General features: G+C 37.0%; 1 protein-coding gene and 1 long non-coding RNA gene across 4 annotated transcripts in view; one reads left to right on the forward strand and one right to left on the reverse strand.

Annotated features, from left to right (window-relative positions):
* LOC137071886 (uncharacterized) overlaps positions 1-21464 on the reverse strand; it is a 55878-nt gene extending 34414 nt beyond the window's left edge. Inside the window, exons 1-2 of one of the 2 annotated variants that reach the window (XR_010904532.1) lie at positions 21364-21464; positions 18448-18548 (exon numbers count right to left, since the gene is read on the reverse strand). This is a non-coding gene — a long non-coding RNA (uncharacterized lncRNA). Of the gene's footprint in view, positions 1-18447; positions 18549-19140; positions 19263-21363 lie in introns of those variants that run through there. The other variant, XR_010904533.1, reaches the window with a different exon arrangement.
* isl1a (ISL LIM homeobox 1a) lies at positions 262-5814 on the forward strand. Of its 2 annotated transcripts, none has more exons than XM_067440098.1 (6): positions 262-523; positions 1099-1288; positions 1967-2226; positions 3531-3814; positions 4152-4319; positions 4468-5814. In XM_067440098.1, the coding sequence occupies exons 1-6, from the start codon at positions 496-498 to the stop codon at positions 4582-4584; spliced, it is 1047 nt and encodes a 348-aa protein (XP_067296199.1). In that variant the 5' UTR covers positions 262-495; the 3' UTR covers positions 4585-5814. The 2 variants fall into 2 exon arrangements, with proteins under 2 accessions (XP_067296199.1, XP_067296198.1); XM_067440097.1 differs by having other exon boundaries at positions 3528-3814; positions 4468-5807.
* Positions 21465-21736: the final 272 nt, after the last annotated feature.

Genomic DNA, 21736 nt, shown 5'->3' on the forward strand with positions numbered 1-21736 from the left:
TCAATGCTATATCCTTTTTTATTTTCATTAATTATTATTTGTATTTCAACATCTTTCGGTTCTGTTTAATTCGCCAAAAGCTGCAGAAATTACAGGGGAAAAAGGTATGAATGAAATAAGTAAAGTAAATGCAACAACTCATCAGCCTGGGCTCCGAACAGCTGGTTGTCTTTCCATAACCAATCAGCTTCTCATAAAGGTGACGTATGAGTGTCCTACGTCAGACCAATAGAGAGAGAGAAGAGCCGAAGCCGACGGAGTTTGAGAGAGGGAGAGAGAGAGAGAGATAGGGACAAGAGTGGCCCATCAATGCTGTGACCAAGCACAGGAGCTCAACACACACCCCTAACTCTAATCGCAAGCATCTCGATTCCGGGAAGTCCTGCAACACCTCGAACCCTCGTCCACTTTCCCACCTTCACAGATCAAAACACGGGCACTAAGGGCCTTCTGTCCGGTTTTAAAGTGGACCTAACACCGCCTTACTTTCTTGACATGGGAGACATGGGGGATCCACCAAAAAGTAAGTTCTGCCTTAATGTCTATATATGTGTCTGATGACACTTACTGCTAAAATTGGCGTTTTAAAATGAACCATGCCTGTTTGCCGAACTTTAGAAGTTTGTTTCAAAGTTCTGAGCAGACCGGAGGGATCGTGCAAGATCGTTAAATAGGGGCTAAAATCACTCTTCCTCCGTTTAAATCACTACAAACAGGGCCTATTCCAAGCCATTTAATATTTCATTTAATTATGCATTTATTATTATTATTATTATTACTACTACTACTAGGCTACAACTAGCTACTATTAGGAATAAGAACAAATAGACTAGCTATATGTCGGTATAATGTAACATTCTTCATCCGGTAATTTTTCTGTCATACAGTTTTGACCATCTAGTAAGTAGGCTATAATTTTTAAATATGTTATTGTCCATTTATTTCTACACACTAAGTGATAGCTTACATCAATTGGTCATTTTGGCAATTCACTGGGCGATTCAAAACTTACAAGAAGATTGTATAGTGCATATGATTTAAAAAAAAAAAAAAATAGCCTACATAATTTGAACTTCTTATGCTTTCTCTTTCAATCAGAAAAGCGTCTAATCTCGTTGTGTGTTGGCTGTGGGAATCAAATCCATGACCAGTATATTCTGCGCGTGTCCCCGGATCTGGAGTGGCACGCGGCGTGTTTGAAATGTGCAGAATGTAACCAGTATCTGGACGAATCCTGCACATGTTTTGTCCGAGACGGAAAAACTTACTGTAAACGGGACTACATCAGGTAACGCAGATCATTTAGGTCATGTTTTAGTTTTCGAGTTTGGATGACAGTAACCGCTCATTATTCATTGCATTACGGCAGCATGCTGTCATTCTTTTTTTTTTTTTTTTTTTTTTTTGTACTGGACAGCACCTATATGCTAATCTTGTGTCTTAAATGAGTCTGCAGCGCAATTACTCCACAATTAGTGTGGGGCTTTGTTCATATGCATTGCTGCATGTAACTCTACGAAATGTCATCGCAATATTGAAATAACATTTTTGACCATATGAATGTAGCATTATTTTAAGAGGCCATGCGTGAGGGATATAGCCTATACCACTGTTTAATACGCCAAAGAGAATTGTCATTATTAATAATAATTATTAATGTTGTTATTTATTAATTATTATAATAATAATAGGCTAATAATAATTACAATCGAATTTTGATATTTACCAATTCATTAACCGACTTAAACATTAAGTAGCTAGCCTACATTTGAGTGTAGTTGACTTTTTTTTATTATTATTATTATTTTAATTTTTTTTTTTTAATCTTTGCATTTTTACGGTTAGCCTACCATATAGCCCTGTTCAATATTTTTTATATGTCGTTCTCATATCGAGTAGGTGTTGAAATCGTTAGCTGCCATTAATGTGCCATTACACATTATAATGTACTGTTTTTCTTTTCCAGGTTATACGGGATTAAATGTGCTAAATGCAACATTGGTTTCAGCAAGAATGACTTCGTGATGAGAGCACGCTCGAAGGTTTATCATATTGAGTGTTTCAGATGTGTGGCATGTAGTCGGCAGCTCATCCCGGGAGATGAGTTCGCTCTGCGGGAAGACGGGCTCTTCTGCCGGGCCGACCATGACGTGGTGGAACGGGCAACAATGGGTGCTGGTGACCCATTAAGCCCATTACATCCGGCGAGACCTTTACAAATGGCAGGTAGGCATACTATTCTACTACAATTTACAAAGCGTTGTTTGCTCAGGGACTCGGGGATTAGGCTTTTAGTCTGGGGGAATTTATATAGACACAAGGCTCCTCTGAACATTTAGATAAAATAAAAAAAGACAAAACAAAAAAAATATGGCATTATATTTTAAGAGATTAAGACTTATGATGAATAAATGTTGTGCCATCCGTGAATTATGCTGTTAACAAGCCAACGACACTTGTTTGACAGCATTAGGCTAGGGCCTACTCTTTTTTTATTCCTGTTTTTTATTTATTTTTATTTAGCATGACAAATATTCTCTGCTGATTAGAGTCCAACTATGCGTCAGCTTCTAATACATGTAGGCTACTTGAAAAAATAAAGTAGATATTTTCACAAACAAATACAAAGAAAATGTCCTTTAATCTTAAATGTTGATATGCTATAAAAATATACTATGATAATAATGTATCATGCGTGTATGTGATTGCTGTAATAGCATTTGGCATATCTTTTTAAATAGCTAACTGCTTATTAAATTAAACTGATATTACAAACCAGAGTTGTAGATAGGCTACTCCACATTTAAAGGCCCTCTAAAATAAGCCTCAAGTGTTTAACTCAAAAATCACCCGCTATTGCTGTTCGGTATTCACTTTATCAATGCACCTTATTTTATAATAATCTCAATAATGTAAACCACCACAAAAACATTTTTAATGCAGATTTATTGATAACTGCTTTAGAGTCATGTCATGGGCAGCACACCGCGCGCACCTGATTATTTAAAATTCAGAGGTATGCACAGATTGGTTTAATTAAGTGTCGTAAACCTATCTGGGTCATACTCGCCCTCCAAATTTATTGCATTCAGCCGGAACATATAAGTGCCAGAAAAGGGATTGCAACAATCGCTATATTTCAAGTTTATTAAAAGCACAATCTTCCCTAATACATGAAAAATTAAGTATTACATTTGTGAAGGAGCAAAATCTATGGAAATAAATGTCTAAAAATGTATAGCCTATATAATTTTACACGTTTGGAGGAATTTCCTCGCGACCACGGTCTCGTAACAAGACCATCAAATAGACTATTTCAGTGATTTTTTTAAATATATTATTATTATTATTATTATTATTATTATTATTATTTTAACCACAGATGGGCATCGGGGACCTCCGACTTATTCACGTAAATTAGGCTACTTGTTTTATCACCGGATATATATTAGTCTTTACACATCCAGAGCATTATAAGATCTCTTTGCATTCAACAATTATTCATCTCCGTTTGATTTTTCTTGCAGCAGAGCCCATTTCGGCACGTCAGCCTGCGCTTCGACCTCATGTGCACAAGCAACCTGAGAAAACAACCCGCGTCCGGACAGTCCTAAACGAAAAACAGCTCCATACCTTGAGGACTTGTTACAATGCCAACCCTCGACCCGACGCCCTCATGAAAGAGCAGCTCGTTGAGATGACGGGTCTCAGCCCCAGAGTCATCAGGGTTTGGTTTCAAAACAAGCGCTGCAAGGACAAAAAGAGGAGCATACTGATGAAACAACTCCAACAGCAGCAACCCAACGACAAAACGGTAAGATCGGTGGCGCTTCAGTCAATAAACCAAAAATATTGTTTAAATAGCTATAATAAACATAGCCTAACTCCGCATTTCATATGGCTTTCATTTCTAATGAGTCTAAAATTTAAAATGTCTATAGCTGCTATAAAAACTAGTTGCAAATATTTTGAAGCATGTGCATGCATTTAAAAAAAAGTTTGTATGCAGGCTATATTTTGTAATAAAACATGCCGATTTTAGTCACGGTATCATTTATGACATCGAACGTTAAGACTTAAAATGGAAGTTTCTATAATGCGGTCCCTGAACTCTGTATGACTGCAACTAAAATATTCGTGGTCATCTGCAGAACATCCAGGGGATGACGGGGACTCCAATGGTGGCGACTAGTCCAGAGAGACACGACGGTGGTTTGCAGGCAAACCAAGTGGAGGTGCAGAGTTACCAACCGCCTTGGAAAGTCCTGAGTGACTTCGCACTGCAGAGTGACATCGACCAGCCTGCTTTCCAGCAACTGGTGAGTGCGCAAAACCGTGCGTAAAGATAGGCTGTAATACTAGTAGCAGTATTAAAACCACCGGTAATAAAATGAATAATAAAAAGTATCACATTAATAATTAAACAACAATAATATTTACATCATAACACTCTGTTGTCCGTTTTAGGTGAATTTTTCTGAAGGAGGGCCAGGCTCAAACTCCACAGGGAGCGAGGTCGCGTCAATGTCCTCGCAACTGCCAGATACACCAAACAGCATGGTAGCGAGTCCTATAGAGGCCTAGGCGAGTGGATTATCTTCTGCACCTGAAGTTTGGGAAAGGACGTGTCCGGGAACCAATCTCAGAGAGAGGCTCGTGAAGTTTCTTCCATCTCTATTATTTCGGGCTGCTCCTGAATAAAAACCCATCAACCAACTGCACGAGGCCTCTATATCGAAACAACCCTTGGTTGTATTTATACACTGTGATGACAATCATGGGATTTAAACACACTCCAGCCGAGCAAGTCCAACGAGTGTTGCGAAAAGACCATTTCAACTCCAGCGAAAGTGGATCCAAGCGGCGCACGAATTCACACACCGAACTTGACACGATCTTTGCAGTGCTCCGCAGCCGAGTGGACCTGGTCGGCTACACTTTTGCCAAAAAACCCTCCACATTTTTTTCACTTTTATGACAAATCAATGGACCTCTACGGATATAAGACGCTAATATATACATTCATATAGCCTACTTGTGTGCGCAACGCGAGTAGCCTATAATGAAACCATGACTGTTTATTCTGTTTCTATAAAAAGATCGAAATGGACAAAAAGAGGGTATGGCAGCCGAGGTCTACTGCGGTTAGTTTTGTTATACGGTCTCTTTTCAAGCCCAAGTACTAAAGCATTGCAACAAGGTATACCTCTATTTTGCCACAAGCTGTGTGGGAATTTCATGTGTTCGTGTCCGTCCAAGAACTTTTTTCTTTCCCAAAGATGTGTATAGGTTTAAGTTAAGTTAATATGACTGATTAGCTCTGGAGGTTTCGTTTTGTTCCTGTATTACAAGATATTTTATTATTTATTGTCGAAAGACATGCCACTTTGTGTACTTTTACTTGCTGAAGAAGTAAAAAGGAAGAAAAGAAAGAAATATTGTCGACTCCGAATGATCTATCATAATTGACGTGTCCTGTCGTTTGATCAAAGATTGATGTAAGAACAACGCCATATGTAGAGATATATTCAGGAATATTTGATCAATAAAAAATTGACGTGTACTGTAAGTAAACGGTCGGACACGTGGGGGTTTCTTAAATGTGACCATTTTATAGCCTGTTTCTCGCATGTTAATTTGAGGTTTGGTTATTATAATATATCACACAAACAGAGGAAAGATGAAGCGATGTCAGTTCTCGTTTTATCATATCATGTGGTTATCAGCACTGCAAGCTAAAGCACCCTTAAAGGGACAGTTCACCCAAAAATGAAAATTGTTACATTAACATATTTGCTTTTTAAATAACAAGAAAGTAAGTTGTTGCTATGTAAAGACCACCGAGTGATTGAGAATAGGAGAAAATCAAGAATTCTAACATTAACCTCAGCAGATGGCGTGTTTCATCCATTAGATTACCAGTGACTGCCCTATAAGAGAATCACCATGCTATTCATATGCAGGATGGTCTGCAGCGAGCTTGCTAAAGTACAAACAATAAGGTAACAGAATTAAACATCAATATGCAACTCTACTGACTTTCGGGAAATCATGTCGAGTGCTGGTACAATGACCTTGACAATGCCTCTTTACATGGCCCATGACTCTGGGTATAATTCCACTGAGCTTTAAGGCTTCCTTTTGTGCAGACAGTTGCTGCAAATTGAGATAATTTGGATGCTTAACATGCTTATCTATTGAATAATATAAATTACCTTTGCATTACAAATCTTTTATTATTGTACCTATTATTTTTGTATAGGCCTACTGTACCTTTTTCTAGCAAAGAAAAAATATTGCCTTAAAGGTAAAGACTATCAAGAGGGGTGGGTTTACCATACTAAGGTAGCAATTTTTGCATTTTTCTATTTGCATTCCAATTAAGGCAAATTAAACTAGCATTACAGTTAAGCTTTATAACAAAAAGTAAAAGACTATAACAATGTCAACATTACATTAAGAAATATTTAAGACTTAATATACTAAGATGAATATATCATAAGATGATAGTACTTATAAGAAAAAACTAAACTGCAAAGTGTTACTCATTTGTGCCCGTCTACAAATATGTCCAGCAAGTAAATCGTTTTTATTTTATTTTAATAGCTCTTCCAGTGATCAATATCTGTAATTAACGTATAGATAGGCTTCATATAAAACAACAACTATTTTTTAATCCGCTTTTTCATTTTAAACCAGAAAGATTACCATTAGTGCATTATGCATTTAGCCTTTTAATTTAAATGTTTTTTTCCTCAGAAGTAAATCAACCTTTTACAAAAATATATATTTTTTCATCTTTGTTTTTTTTTATTATGTGAAAATTCTTCCATGTTCGTTGTTGTCCATAAAAGTTAAGCCTTTTATAGCACAACACCTATTGCCACTAGGTCCATTCGGGCTGGAACTGTGGCTCGTTGCACATTGGCATTCATTGAGTCACATGTTGGTGAGTCAAAGCTGTTAATTTAACTATGATTAAAGAACACTATGTGCAAGAATGAAAGCAAATAATAATATTTAGCTACGCACACCCAAATATATGATGCTTCACTGATTAGGTCATTTGTTGAGCAACGCATTAAGTGGCATCGAACTTCTGCAAAGCACGGATCCCCTGTTTAAAATGTCAGCTCTTTTCTCTAGTCCTCTATGGCTGTAGAAGGCTTTTGGGTAGCACAAAGCCTCCTGATAGAATAGTTCCCAAAGCTGGTAGAGCCTCCCGGACTGTATTCAGATTGCTGACTTACTGGAACAAAAGCAGCACTGTACCTGGAGGAGGCTCCACGGAACAATCACAGTCTCCTGGATGAGACCCGATTGCATTGTGAACTGGGCAAGCAATCCCTCCCCAAGGCCCAAAGCCTGACCACAGAGTCACAACACCAGGGAGGCTGGTGAGCTCAACCCACAATTGTTCAGCGGTGGCAACCAATGGCAGATGGTTGATGGAACTTTGCTGCAATTTTATAAGAATATTACTGTATATTAGAAGAATGAGACTTAAGGTGAATTCAGGGTGATTGGGACACTTTTTGCCATTGAGATGAGGATGTCCCAATCACCCTGAATTCATCCTAAATAAAACCAGAAATGGAAATTCATTTACTCACTCTCATGTCGTTCCATACCTGTATGCCTTTCTTTCTTTTGCGACACAAAGGAAGATATTTTTAAGAGCATTGGGGTACAAACAACATTGAAGCAAACTGACATTCATTGACAACACAAACAAAACAAATCTCCTTTTGTTTCACAGAAAAAAACAAAGTCAAGTTAATAATGACAGAATTACCATTTTTGGGTAAACTATCCCTTTAACTGCTTTATTTTTTACATTAACAAGAATTTCTGTATGAAAGCAGAGCAAAAGTATTTTTTTTTTAATCTCTTGCTCAAGTGTTGGTCAAGGAGGTTGTGCTACTTGGCAATAGCACATTCATAATTCCATACCAGAATAGATGATAATGTATGATTACAGAAAATGTTCTTAAAGCAACAAGTTCCAACAGGTGAGCAGTTGATCAATCTTATCAAGAGCTGCACCATCAGCTTGCTTCTGATAGCAACCGAGTTTGTTTAAAGGGACCCCCCCAAAAAATAAAAAAATAAAATAAAACACCTGCCATCATTCACTTCCTCTCATGTTGCTTCAAACTTGTGCTAATACAAAAGAAGATATTTTGAAGAATGTTACTTCCATTTATACACAAAAACAAAAATCTTCTTTTATGTTTCACAGAAGAAAGAAAGGCATACAGTTTTGGAACAATATGAGGGTGAAAGAATAATGACAGAATTATAATTTTTGGGTGAACTATCCCTTTAAGAGTTTGGATGGACAGAATGTGTATATCGGCTGTCATCTTTCAGAATCTTTCAGAATATATATATATATATATATATATATATAGAGAGAGAGAGAGAGAGAGAGAGAGAGAGAGAGAGAGAGAGAGAGAGAGAGAGAGAGAGAGAGAGACTGCTTAAGCCCAATCCTTTTTGGAATGTGTCGATGAAGAGGACACTCCAAGTGTTACTTGTCAGCACAGCACGTGTGAAAAAGGATGCTAAGAGGTATGTCGTCCTGTGAGTTGAGCTGTACAGATTCACGGGGGAATCGCGCTCAGGGCTGAAAAGAGCACACTCTAACTTCTCAGGCCCAGAAAAGCCTAGGTCTCTTCACAGCAGCCCCCTGGGCGGACTTGTCATTCTTTTCCAGGGGCAGAAGCTGTCAAAATAGCCTCATTGGGAGTATGATGGCATAAAATGAAATCGACATACAGAGAAGGAAACTTGGTGGTGTCGAGTTTAGTTTGCATTTCGTGACAACAGCAAAAGCTTTCATGCCAAGTCTTTATTTTGATTAAACAAACCAAAAAAATATTGCTTAAAAAGAGTTTACAGTTTTGAGCATTCCATATAGCAAGTCTACAGGCAATATATGTAAACTAAATTAAACGTCACAAACTAAAAACCTTAAACAACTTTAATAACACTTAATAGTATTGGGAATAATTCTCAATTTTAACTAGTTGCTTATTATTAGCTTGCATATTGGGTGTTTATTAGTACGTATAAAGCAAATATTAATGCCTTATCCTGCATTAATCCCTTAATCCTATATCCAATGCCAAAATTTACATGATACAACAACTACCTAACTAACTATTAATAAGCAGTAAATTAGGAGTTTATTGAGGCAAAAAGTCATAGTTAATAGTGAATAAGTGTTCCCCATATTAAAGTCTTACCACAACTTCTACTCTGATAGTGAATATAGTAAAGACTTTGAGCATAAGACTTTGATAATTAATTCAGCTCAATTAATGTGTTACACAGGTTTTATTTTTAGTGTAAGCAGATAAAGTTCAGGAGCTGTATTCACAAAACAATTTATTTTACAACTTTTACTGCCATTTAGGAGAACTCTTAGTGCTTGCTTATAGTTAACAATTTTGTCTTAAAACCTGTTCACAAAGCTGCTGAGAGCAACTTTTCCTAAGGAATAGAGAAAAGTCTTAAGCTAAGAGTGAGGACGGGGTTGACCTTGTTGCTATAGATGATGTCATCATGCTTACTAATTACAGACACAGTGATTGGCTGATGGGGGAAGAGTCTGTGTCAGAGATAGAAATATTGTAGAACTGATGTTGCCAGATTCGAATAACAATTTTAAAAAGTAGGCTAAGTGTCACTAATTAAACAAGTGTATAATTCAGCCAATTCTCAGCCTAGAATTCAAGTGACAAATAAATATTGTTTTTTAAACAAAGGGAGGAGAACAAAGGGATCTAATCAGCTCGAGAGGAGACATATACAGTACACAAATACGCTCATTTTACTTTATCCGATAATTTGTAAGTGTGAAATTAGTTATGATAAGACAGTGAGTAGACAAGAAGTGAAGTGGAAGAGAGAAAGGGGAGAAATGTCCTAAACAGCCATTAGGATTGTTTAGTGATTTGGTCTTTGTGACTTAGGAGTCCTCTGGACTACTCCTAGCAATTCATGGATTTAGGAGCTAGTTTTAGCACTAAAATGCTTTGTGATATACTCTTAAAGCAAAAATGTAGGAGTATTAAAATTAGGACCAACACTCCAATTTATTTTTAAGAGGCTCTCCTAAATCGGCAGGCTAGGAGCTACTTTTAGCCTTAAGATGTTATGTGAATACAACCCCAGATCTGAAATTTTAGTTTGTGTACACTTCATGTAAAAAGTCAATGAAATTTCTCCCACTTCAATTCTAATTCTCAACTCTATATCTGCTCATGGTATTAAACTTTATATAGGGATATAGCACACACTTGTATAGGAAGCAGGCTTTGTATAATAGTACTGGAGGCAGAGGTAAATGTGACAGACACATTTTGTAATACCAGCAATATCCAGAGGTGTAAAACAATGAAAAAAAAAAAACCCATTACTAAAAATATTTACAATCATAAAAGTGATAATGTATAACTGTCTACCATAGGTCTAGGGGCACATGATTCATCACCAAAGACAAGCATCTAAGTCCCACATCTATGGTTTATTTTTTTAAATTCCAGTTTAAACAACTTTACAGGACACTTATAATTGTCATGTCTTGGTGACAACTGGGTTTACAACATGACTTAACTGAAGAAAACATGTAACAGTTAATTACATAAAATAAAAAAAATCTGATGATTCTATCTTACCACAAATTGAAAAAACTTTTTTTTTCATGACAAGTATATTTTATTTTTGAATGCACGTACAACAATGTCAGTTATAGAACGATACAAAGGTTTATTTTATGCACAGCAACATATTCTGTGATGTGGTTAACAAACCAGATAAAACATGTTTGCTACGCACTTGCTTCTCTTATGAAATAAATGGTCAAATAAGGAATAATGATTTACTATGTCATACATACAATGATACATTAGTATGTGATGACCTGGCAATATTTTCAAATGAAAAATCGTTAATACACAAAATCTATTTCATATGAAACTATATGTATAGTTATAATTTTACACTTAATTCTTCTTTATGTGAACCACATATTAGTTTCTGCAGTGCAGCATATCTATTACACACCTCTTATCAGAAATGAGATCACACAGACTTATAACCTTATATAAATTCACATGTAACTCGTCATGGCAACTCAAGCGCTGAGCTTACAGCGTATTAAACAGCCCACAAGCCTCCCTATGATACCATCTTAAAAACCAAGGCAACGCAAATCCTCTCTAGGCATCAACTAAATCATCAAATAGCTGTAAAAAACACCTGACTCTCCTTATGGCAACTATTGGACTAAATGACTTGTGTATGTTTTGAGTGCTATTAATGAATACAATTGCAAAATAATGGCATTACGCACAACCTTGATTACGCATACTGTTTACATTATAGGAAAATAAGAAATGTATTTATTTTTCACTTATTTACTCACCATCACGTTTTGAGAAAATACAATGAAAGTGCTCCTATGTTTTTTGGTTCCGAACAATCATCAAAAAACATATTTTGTGTTGCGCAATAGGAATAAAGTCATACAGGTTTGGATCGGCATGAGGGTGAGTAAGTGATGACAGAATTTGTATTTTTGGGTGAAATCAGTACTATTTAAATCAGTACTGGCACCCCTCTTGACTCTCTATGTAGTTTTTAAGATTTATAGATTAATTCAGAAAAGAATCCAAGGAACTGCTTCCGGGCCAAAGTTAAAAAGCCTTTATTCATGTCATGGCTAATCATAATAGGAAACATTAAAAATAGCTAAAATACTGCGCACTGATGCATTTCACCCTTCAGCCTTCCTGGTACAAAATGCTTTAGATGTAATTATTTACTCTGTAGACTTGGGAGAAACCAAAAGAACCATTACAGGGGGACATATAATATAATACCATTATAATATAATACACCAATACAGGGGAAACTATAATATTGTTACTCATTATAAAGTATAATATTATTACATTAATATTGATTTATTTTAATTAGTATTAATATTATTAAATGTTATAATGGGTAACAATATTATAGTTCCCTCTGTATTATATTATATGCCCCCCTGTAATGTTTCTTTTGGCTGAAGGCTGAAATGCATCAGTGTGCAGTGTTTTAGCTATTTTTAATGTTTCTATTTTAATTAGTAACGATTTGAATAAAGGCTTTTTAACTTTTTCTGGGCTGGAAAAAGTGCCTTGGATTCTTTTCTAAAGTTTGAAACCCAACCAAAGAGCACCTTCTGGGAATACTTTACAAGGTCTTTGATTTATAGACAATAAGTGAAGGAAATGGAATAGTAGTTATTTTTAGGAAAATTTAAATTATACAGTCCGCATTAGCTTTCTAGTGGCCACTTAAATAAAATACATACATACAAAAAACAAAATGATCAATATGAACCAGTTTTATACGATCTATCCAATTGAATTCTACAAATAACGGTATCTAAGTCATTAGGAGAAATTATACCATTGCAATATCAATCTCATTTCTAGAAGCAGTTTTGATGAGAAATCATGATATGTAGCTTCAGAGAAGTTTGAAGGCCTGAACAGGTGGCAGGGCAAAGCCCTTCACATCCAGAGAAAGATCAACGATAAAGCCCACAATGACAAGAGTCACGTTGCTCCGGTGTCAGTCTCTTTAACAGGAGACAAAACACTATGCTTCCTTAGAAATCCAATGGGATGGCTTTTCAGAAGAAAAAAAAAATCACATGAGTAATTGGAGGCCTATAAGTCGACTATATAACGTCTGTTTTAAAAGCAGTGGAAAGACCCAATTCTACTCGGACCTGCTTGGCTGATATCCAACAGAGATAGCACTTATAAAAAATGTATAAAGAGTACACCTTAATCATTTGTTCATGGAAGCAGTCGACTGGGACAGCCATGCACTAATGCTTTGTGACTCAATAGTCTGCCTTTTTTCCCTCTCACAGCCAATTTGAGTCCGATTATTATGCTTATACTGATCAGGAGGCCCCAAGAAGAGAGGAAGGTCTATGAGTCACTCTCAATAGAGGAGAGGGGCCCCTGGGCCTCACAGGTGAGGATGTCTGAAAACACACAATCAGTCTTATCTCCTCGCGTAGTGTCCGGTGCCTTCTTTTACTATCAGTTCCGTCAATTGCTATCCTGTCTCACCCGCTTGAGAATAATCAGAATATGATGCAGAACGACAGCGTCTCGTGGAGGATCAGTCTATGTGGCCGCTTTGAGGGTGGCGTTTTAAAACTGAAATAACCGTGTCTTCTAACCTTACAGTCTTTCCAGCGAGAGCATAATTTATATACAGACGCAATGTATATTTAATGACTCACTTCCTTACAAAAGCTGCATTGTTGTCTTTCTTTAAAAGACAACTAATTAAAATACTGCATATATAATTTGCTGCCTTTTGCTTTCATAGGCATTGATGCATCATTTCTCAGGGAGAAAATCATTCAATCAATCAATGATTGTATCTGTCTACCCATCTACATTTTCAACATTGTGTTAGAGATACATATAGGTTGAATTACTCAACTCATAACACTAATTCCAGGATTGCCAAACTTGTTTGTCACTTTTTTGAACCCCCTTGACCTGAACTATTTTTTTTGTGTACCCCTTGAGATTTTTTTGTGTACCCCTTGAGATCATGAGAGTAGGCTCTCATGATCTACAGGTAAAACAAAACAAAAAAAACAAACAAAAAAAACTTTTTGCACTTTTTTATTTTTATTTTACATTTTAATAATTTAATTAATTATCAACTCACATACCCCAAGGTATGACTAGCTCTAGCCAGCTGAGCTGTTTATGCAAAATATGGAAAACTTAAACCTAAAACAAGTGCAACATTTACACAAAAAAAAATTGTGTGGGCACAAACTTGATACACTACATTTTTTCCAATATCTTTAAGAGTACAAGAGACACGCAAGGTTCTGAAGACTATGCTGTTCAGATGCGAGATATTCTGGAGGCGTTGGCCATAATTTATCTTCAAAAGACATATTTCCATGAGGCTGCTCAGGCTGTCAAGAGCGTAAGGGGTCTCGCACACCAGCATTATGTTGGAGATTGCACTATCCTCTACTAGCCCCATTATGAGTGTTTATATTGAATCTAATACTGATTCTCCCTGGGAGGAAAAGGACCAAAAAATATTATGATACAAGGCAAAAGTGCAGAGACAGATTTTTCAATGAAGGATAATTGTCCAATGATACAGAAAATGTGACTCGATAACAGAATACAACCCTTCATCTTCCTGGAGGATCCATATAAATTATCCCAAATAATCATCCCATCAATATTTCTGTTAGGCAACAAGGACCATGTCACAAGAGAAGCATTTAGAGCTAAACAATACCAGAGGACGTGTCAAAAAAGTATTACGTGTCAAGAAGAAAAAAATCACCATTATTTGAATATACATCATTGTTTACCAATAACAATCATCACAAAATGATTTAACCAGCGCACACAACCATCATAATGAATAGCAGACCTACTTGTTTAACACAGTGGGGGTTAATTTAATCAGTAAACTCTAACCATTGCGGGTGAAATGAACTAATTTAGAGCAGCACATTCCAGACGTCTAAACAGAGATGCCGCAACTAATTAAGGGACTAATAGGACAAACTGCTTTCCCTGTGACATGATTATGTGCTACCTAATAATGACGTGGGGAATCTGTAAGACGGCTCGGTTCAAGGTCCAGTGTGGGAAAGCAGGCATGTCACTGGTGTCCTAGTATTTAACCTGTCCACCAATAAGCCGCTTTGCCTTGACTCCATCACACTGGCACTTTTACGAGTGCACATGAAAGAGATTAACGACTACGTCGGACGGGCATCTCAAATGCAAATGATTCACCTGCGCATTCCCCGTGCGACGTGTTGCCATGCTGCAAATTATGGGACGTTATTTATTTGCTTTGCAGACGCCCACACAAAGGGCAACTTAACATCGCAAACAGCTTTACATATGGACCATTTAGACCGAACCAAAAGACACCTCCTTTTAACCTACACCCCTTCAGCTGTACATTGCCTCTGAATCATTGCACCGTTGCACTCCAGAAGCCCTGCTTTGGGAATTGAGCAGTTCAGTTCCTTGATGGCACACTAAAAAAGATTAAGCCCACATTTTATAATGCTAGTTCCTGGGGAGTAGTATATTTCAGTGATCTGACTAAGAAAGTGTTGTTAAAGGTTTGAAAAATGCTCTTGAAATGAAGGGCTGAAGGGGCCTCTAGCAGTACATAGCTAGGCGATACTAAAGGCTGGAATATACTACACAACTTTTGCAGATTTTTGGCTCTGATTCGCAGTCTGGACAGGTCAGAAATAGATGCTGAAAGTCAGAGTCAGTCTGTAGAATTTGGTCAGGCAGAGTTGGCATTTTTCACACAAAATCACAAAGATGGGCAAAGGCTTTGAATTTTTTTTTTGCTTCAGACTGAATCAATCCAGTCAGAGGACATCCAGCATGATTGATATTATGAGCCATTTCTAAAACACATTTTGTTTTGAATTGCAATGCGTCTCCTAGTCATGACACGCATATCTGTGCGAGTGTTTGGAATGACATGAACGTCTGGCATTGTTTTAGAGTATGATGCTCAGTTTTTTCTCTGTAACCATCTACAAAGTCAGCAAGTGTATGAAGTGTTTTAAAATCTCTTCCGATTTTAAAAGTCGTGACTTGTATTCTGGCCTTAAGTAAAAAATGGTGAGAAAACTGTTCTATTTGTAGTGCAAGATCTACTTGTGAACAGTCCAACTCAACTCTATATAAACACAAGCATACACAAAACAACGGGCTACTTCATCCACGCATTCATTTTTGATTTGTTTATGACTATCATGGCTGCTCTCATACAACACAATACAAAAAAACACTTGGCCTCTGTGCTCTCCTGCTTGTAGAAATCTAGAGAACATTGACCTTTGTCACATGCAATATGCGAGTTTTCGGTCAAAAACACTCTGCAAACACACAAAAAAACAAAAACAAGCTTGACTGAAAACCACTGAATAGGCACCCCAGCGATTATGCATATTACCCAGAGACACTGATTCCGCTCCTCTTCAGTTTATGTGATGGGTAGAGGGCAGTGGGTTCTCCGATAAGCATGGGCTACACACAGAATCACTCACTCATATTTGTTTGTAACATATGAATTTGAATACTTCAGACAAAAATGTCTACATCTGAAAAACATTGCATATACCGGCTATTCAACAGCTATACAACATTTCAGAAGCTTTAGTTTGACAGGAATGATTTTATGCTTCGAAAGCAATAATTATCCGACCAAATTATTCCTCTATTATTGTGATGGTATATTGACAATAAAAAGCTACAAAAAGCAGTTTATGAGCCACGTTAAAGAGGAAATAAAAAAAACAGTTAATAGTGATTCAAGATAATTCTGGAATAAATATTACAATGGACCTCATATGAACTAATTCGCTTTTAACAGCCTTCGTTAAATTCCCTTTTGTCAACAATATTATATGTACCAACAAAATAAAAATTAAACATTTAAACAAAAAGCTTGTGGACTAGCCTAAACATCCAGTCATTCAATGTTTGTCTTAATCCATCCAATGAAAACTAATACTTCCATCAGTGTGATCAATGTTGTTTTGTGCATAAACAAAATATTCATTTTAGCTTGCTCAGACTAGAAACATTATTGAATTCTGTGGTTGTTTTTTTAGTTTTTCTTATTCCATATCTTTGGTTGCTCATGCTGCAAAATGGAAGGCGCTTGTTTGTCAAAGAGGCTGAGAGCCTTGTCCATTTTGACATTCACATTCTAGCAGTAATGATCCTAAAAGCTGCAATTAAGCTGACTGTCACATCCCGGGGAGCACGCGGGCAGCAGCACAAGGCCTCGTCCTCGAGAGCAGCATCCATTGCGCCTGCCCAGGATTATTCCCTCAACACATCATTTTTCCACCCCCCTCTCTCTTTCTCTTCGTTTTCCCTGTTATTTTATTACAGCCTTCATATAGATTTTTGTAGTGGCCATGTACAAATACTGTATGCAGTTTTTTTTTTTTTTTTAATGTTGTGATTTCAAGGAAAAAATATTCATTATTTGTACATGCAAAAAAAAAATCCTATTGATTATATTCAATTTAACTTTAAACTTACTACATCATCTTTAGTTTTTTTTGTGCCTATAAATCGATAGCTTGATGTTCTAAAGCGACATTATGTTCTATCTGAATAAAAAATTCCCAATAGTGATCAGATCATTCACTGCTTATTCCTCAAAAAGTAAAATAATAACACAGTCAAAGCAAGCGGCTGAAGTGCCATGACTTATTATTATATCTCTTTTTTGCGTTTGATGCCTGGGCCCCTTCCTTTGGGAGATGAAACAAAAACTCTCTGTTATAAAATCATGAAAAGGATATGGACAACACCAGGTGGGCAAATCTATCAAAACCCCTGGCAAACGCACATGCGAGCGTACACACATAAAGGGGGCAAAATCATTTTAATTAGCTGAGTGAATGTGATTTGCTGAATGCGGGGAACTAGGCTCTGCACACATTAAAATTGGTCTAATTTTCTGCAAAAAGTCCCATCTGAGTGGACCTGGCCACAGTCAATCAAGTTAAAAGCTACGGGTGCTTAATTTGATTTACCAATATAAAATGCAAATCAGGTGATTAAGTGGAGAGGGGAGGCAGAGTAGGAGCCTCTTTTAAACCATCAAGTTAAATGTGAACAGACATCGGACTGGCAGCAGCAAGAATGTTTTAGCATATTCGTTTGATTAGAGGTACAAAAATTTAATTAGTGTGGCTAATTGCTTGACAAATTGCAGCACACTCCTGAAAAGACAGATTTTTTTTAAACCGTGTAAAACCCCCTCCACGTGGAAATTTTGTCCAAATGGCCCCTATGCCAATATGTGAAAAGCATAATTAAATAAATGGAAGATGGCACAACAGTACCTTACAATAGCAAATGAGATAATGCCTGTAATTAGGCAGGACACAAGTCTATGTCCATATGCCGGGTTTCTCTTCAGCTACTCTCTGTTCCTCTCATAGGACAAATCTAATAAGCCTCCTTAACTAGGTGAGGCTCTCCTGGGATACTGAAGAGCTGTCGGTCCAAGGCCGAGCCGTTATACTGGAGAACTAATCAGAGTATGATGCATATAATCAGGCAAGCTCCCTTTACTACAACAAACATGGTGTTTTTATTGGTTTATAAAAGTATTTCGCAGCACTGTTTTTTTTGTTGTTGTTTAATTGTCCCTTGCCGTGATCATTTTTATCGGGATGGGGAGGGGGCAACTGTTTGAATACATAGTGACACATGTGCCTGTAAATACAAATTATCTTTACATAATTATTTACCTATAAAAAAAATAAGTAGCAAACATTTTCCTCATTGGATAACAAAATAACAGTTTTTTTGTCCATACCTTTTAGTTCTCCTCTCACATACAGTATGTTCTATCTAGTCTCACCCTCCAAATATTGGCTGCTATAAGCAATTTCCGGCAGTCAGGGTTCTTCAGTCCATCTGGAAACAAAGATGCGCTGTCAAGATACATGGGCTGATAAGGCAAGCTCTTTAGGAAAAATTAATGTGTGTAGATTAACAACTTTAAATGCTTTAGGCAAGAAGTTGCAAGTAAACAAGTTATCTCGGATCTTGGTCTGGTTACACAAGATTGTGCTCTATCCTATATGCAACAATTGTTGTTATTAAGACTACACACCATTTACAGTCTTAGAATAGCTTGTTAACATTTCATTATGCCCTACATTTTTGGCTACAACCCAGGCAATATTAATATTCATACATTATTGTTTTATTACTTTCCCCTAAACTATATACGCAGTACATATTCAAGGCAAAGCATTAAAATATGTGTGTGATTAATTCTTTCCAGTCTGGGTTTATAGGTCTTGTTTTATCCTTTCATCCTTTATATGAAAGAAGCTTATTTACATTAGCCCACCAAAGTCATCACGTCTAACTATTGCTCAGCATTCAAACATCAGATAATGTTTTGAACGGTAACATTCGGTTTATGATAAAAACACTGAATACAATAAATCGTGTTTAAAAATTAATTATTGTTGTCATAGGCTAATCATAAAAATCTAACCTCTTATGTTGCGTTCCAGGCAGGTTTTTGGTCTTTGCACATTTTAAGAATACGTCTCATCAAAGCTACGCTCGCTGAGGCCTCGTAATACGTAACGTAACGTTAACCGCGAATCGATCCGCCCAATTTGCGTTGAGTGAAGAGCTTGACCTGTTGGTCAAAAGGTAAGAGAAAACCCGAATTGTTATAATATAATTTGTTGACCACTGTTCGAGTTGTTACAAAAGCACACTTAGGCTATTAGACTGTATTAATATTACGTAGACCTTTAAGTCCAGAATCAATCGAAGAACACCGTTTGTGACGGTTAGGCCTAAGCTAAAGCGGACACACACTCACCGTAGGCCCTAACTGTTGTGTAAATTTGTGCGTCATGAGCTTTGTTACCGTAAGAATGCTTTTTTAAAACATTTTTTTTTATCTGGGTTGGTTTTTGGGTTTTTGTCATAATATTAGTAACGTTAGTTACTTAATTTACATTTGATAGTTGGTCGACCTGCTAGTAGTGCAACAGCACCGCACTTCTTCTGCGGTACTCCACGTGCTTGTGCTCATTTACAATATTTTTTTTTTATCGCCAAAGGTGCTTACTCCTTGTTTATTTGGGGGAAACAGAGGAGAAAAAACCGCGGATAAGATAAGCTGTTTTATTTCATGTTATTTATTTGGTATTGCACTCAATGGACTGGAAACTAGCTAATGCTAGAAAAGCTGCAAATGCATAACATTTTAGGATAAATAACATTAGAGAAATATATTTTATTATGCTGCGTTCCACGCAGTTTTTTGAGCCCGTAAATTACACTTCAACCTAGGGCTGGGCGATATGGCCAAAATTTCATATCCCGATATAGCTCAGTTGATATCCCGATAACGATATACATAACGATAAAGCAATTTTTCTGTTAATTCAGTTTATGAATAGTCTATACAAAATTGCAATGTGGAAATGCAGTTTGAAATGATATACAAAACAAATAAAGGTAGTATGGACTACATTTTTATTTTATTTAGAACCTTTTTTTAAAGCAAGACTGTTGGTAAAGTTAACACCTGCCTAGGGATGTTAACCGATGAACGTTTGACCGATGGCTGACCGTATCAACGTTAACCGATCAAAGTTGTCGGTTAAAATAAATAAAAAAGTGATCTCTAAATTAGGCCATTATAGACAGTGGACTAAACGCTACTACAGTTGGCCGTCTCATTCCAAAATCTTTTTGTGTGATTGAACATATCCCTCGCACTCAATTTTTCATAACTCGCCTGTTTGTACTTAATAAACCAATAAAAACATTTGGCGCGAGGTCACAGCGTTTGGGTTTGCGCGCTCACAAGGTTTGCAAAACGACAGTATGAAGCTTGCATTTCGCTTAAGATGGGCTTACATTTGGAAATATATTACATCTTCATTTCAGCGGTAACACATAAGGTGTTGATCGTCTTTCTTTATTATTGTTAGCACTACCTCGAACTAAAGCGGCGTCTCTTCGGAGCTGTCATTTTCTTAAATGAGCCGCGGCAATGTTTCAAATGAGCTTCTAACGCTGGACAAACGCCTTTATTTTCAACGCGATCACCTTATACCCAAACCATTTCGAAACTAAGGAGCCATTTGTCCTCTGATTACAAACAAGCTCCTCTGCGGCGCGTTTGCGGGACTCGCGCTGTGGGGGATTTTAAAAAAGTGAAGTGAGTGGAAGGGAGGCGGCAGCGCGTGTGTGTGTGAGTGAGAGAGCGAGAGAGAGACAGAGGGAGCGCGGCTCGCAGCTGTTATTTCAAATAGCGCAGCATATTTTAAACTAATCGGTTAACCGGCTAATGAGGCTCGGTGGTCGGTCGAGAAAATGTTTAGTTTTCGCCATCCCTACACCTGCCATTAAAATATTTCAATATATGGCTATAGTGTGCCACGCGTAAAAGCCCGTTGCAGCGCCTGTGTCTGAAGTTTGTTTTGAGCGCTTATACCACTATTCTGGCATAATTACTCTGAGAATTACCCTGGTCTGAACCGCGTCTACTACCGTCTTCCTTCATGTTTGTTTATGTATTGCAGCGTGAATGGGCATGCCGTGGCGTGAGGTGCATCTTGACGTAAAATTCTGCCGTAAACGCCTTATCGTGGCGTAAGCGATAGAGCCTTATATAAAACGATAGACATTTTCTATCGTCCAGACGATATATTTCGTCATATCGCCCAGCCCTACTTCAACCACGACTCACCTGCTTTGTAGCGTTCCAGGCAAAGTCACGCCAATCTGCATGAGCGCCAGGAATTGATAATGTAAACAAAGCAAAGCAACTTACTCCTTGTCTATTTGAGGGAAACGGTGGAGAAAAAATGCGCATAATGCAAGAGAAGTTGTATACCTTTTATTTTACATCATTTGTATATTTGGAAATGTATTTGGTATTAATTTATTTTTTTGCATTTAATGGACTGGAAACTAGCTACAATAGCTGCTGATAATGCATAACATTTGCGGATAAATAAGGTTAAAGTAATAGCCTACCTTATTTTAATAAACGATTAGCTTTTTAATGCATGACTTCCATAAACACCGTACGTTTTATTTTTATTTTATTTTTTAATTAT

Source organism: Pseudorasbora parva, chromosome 3 (assembly GCF_024679245.1).
Source record: "Pseudorasbora parva isolate DD20220531a chromosome 3, ASM2467924v1, whole genome shotgun sequence".
Lineage (NCBI taxonomy): Eukaryota > Metazoa > Chordata > Actinopteri > Cypriniformes > Gobionidae > Pseudorasbora > Pseudorasbora parva.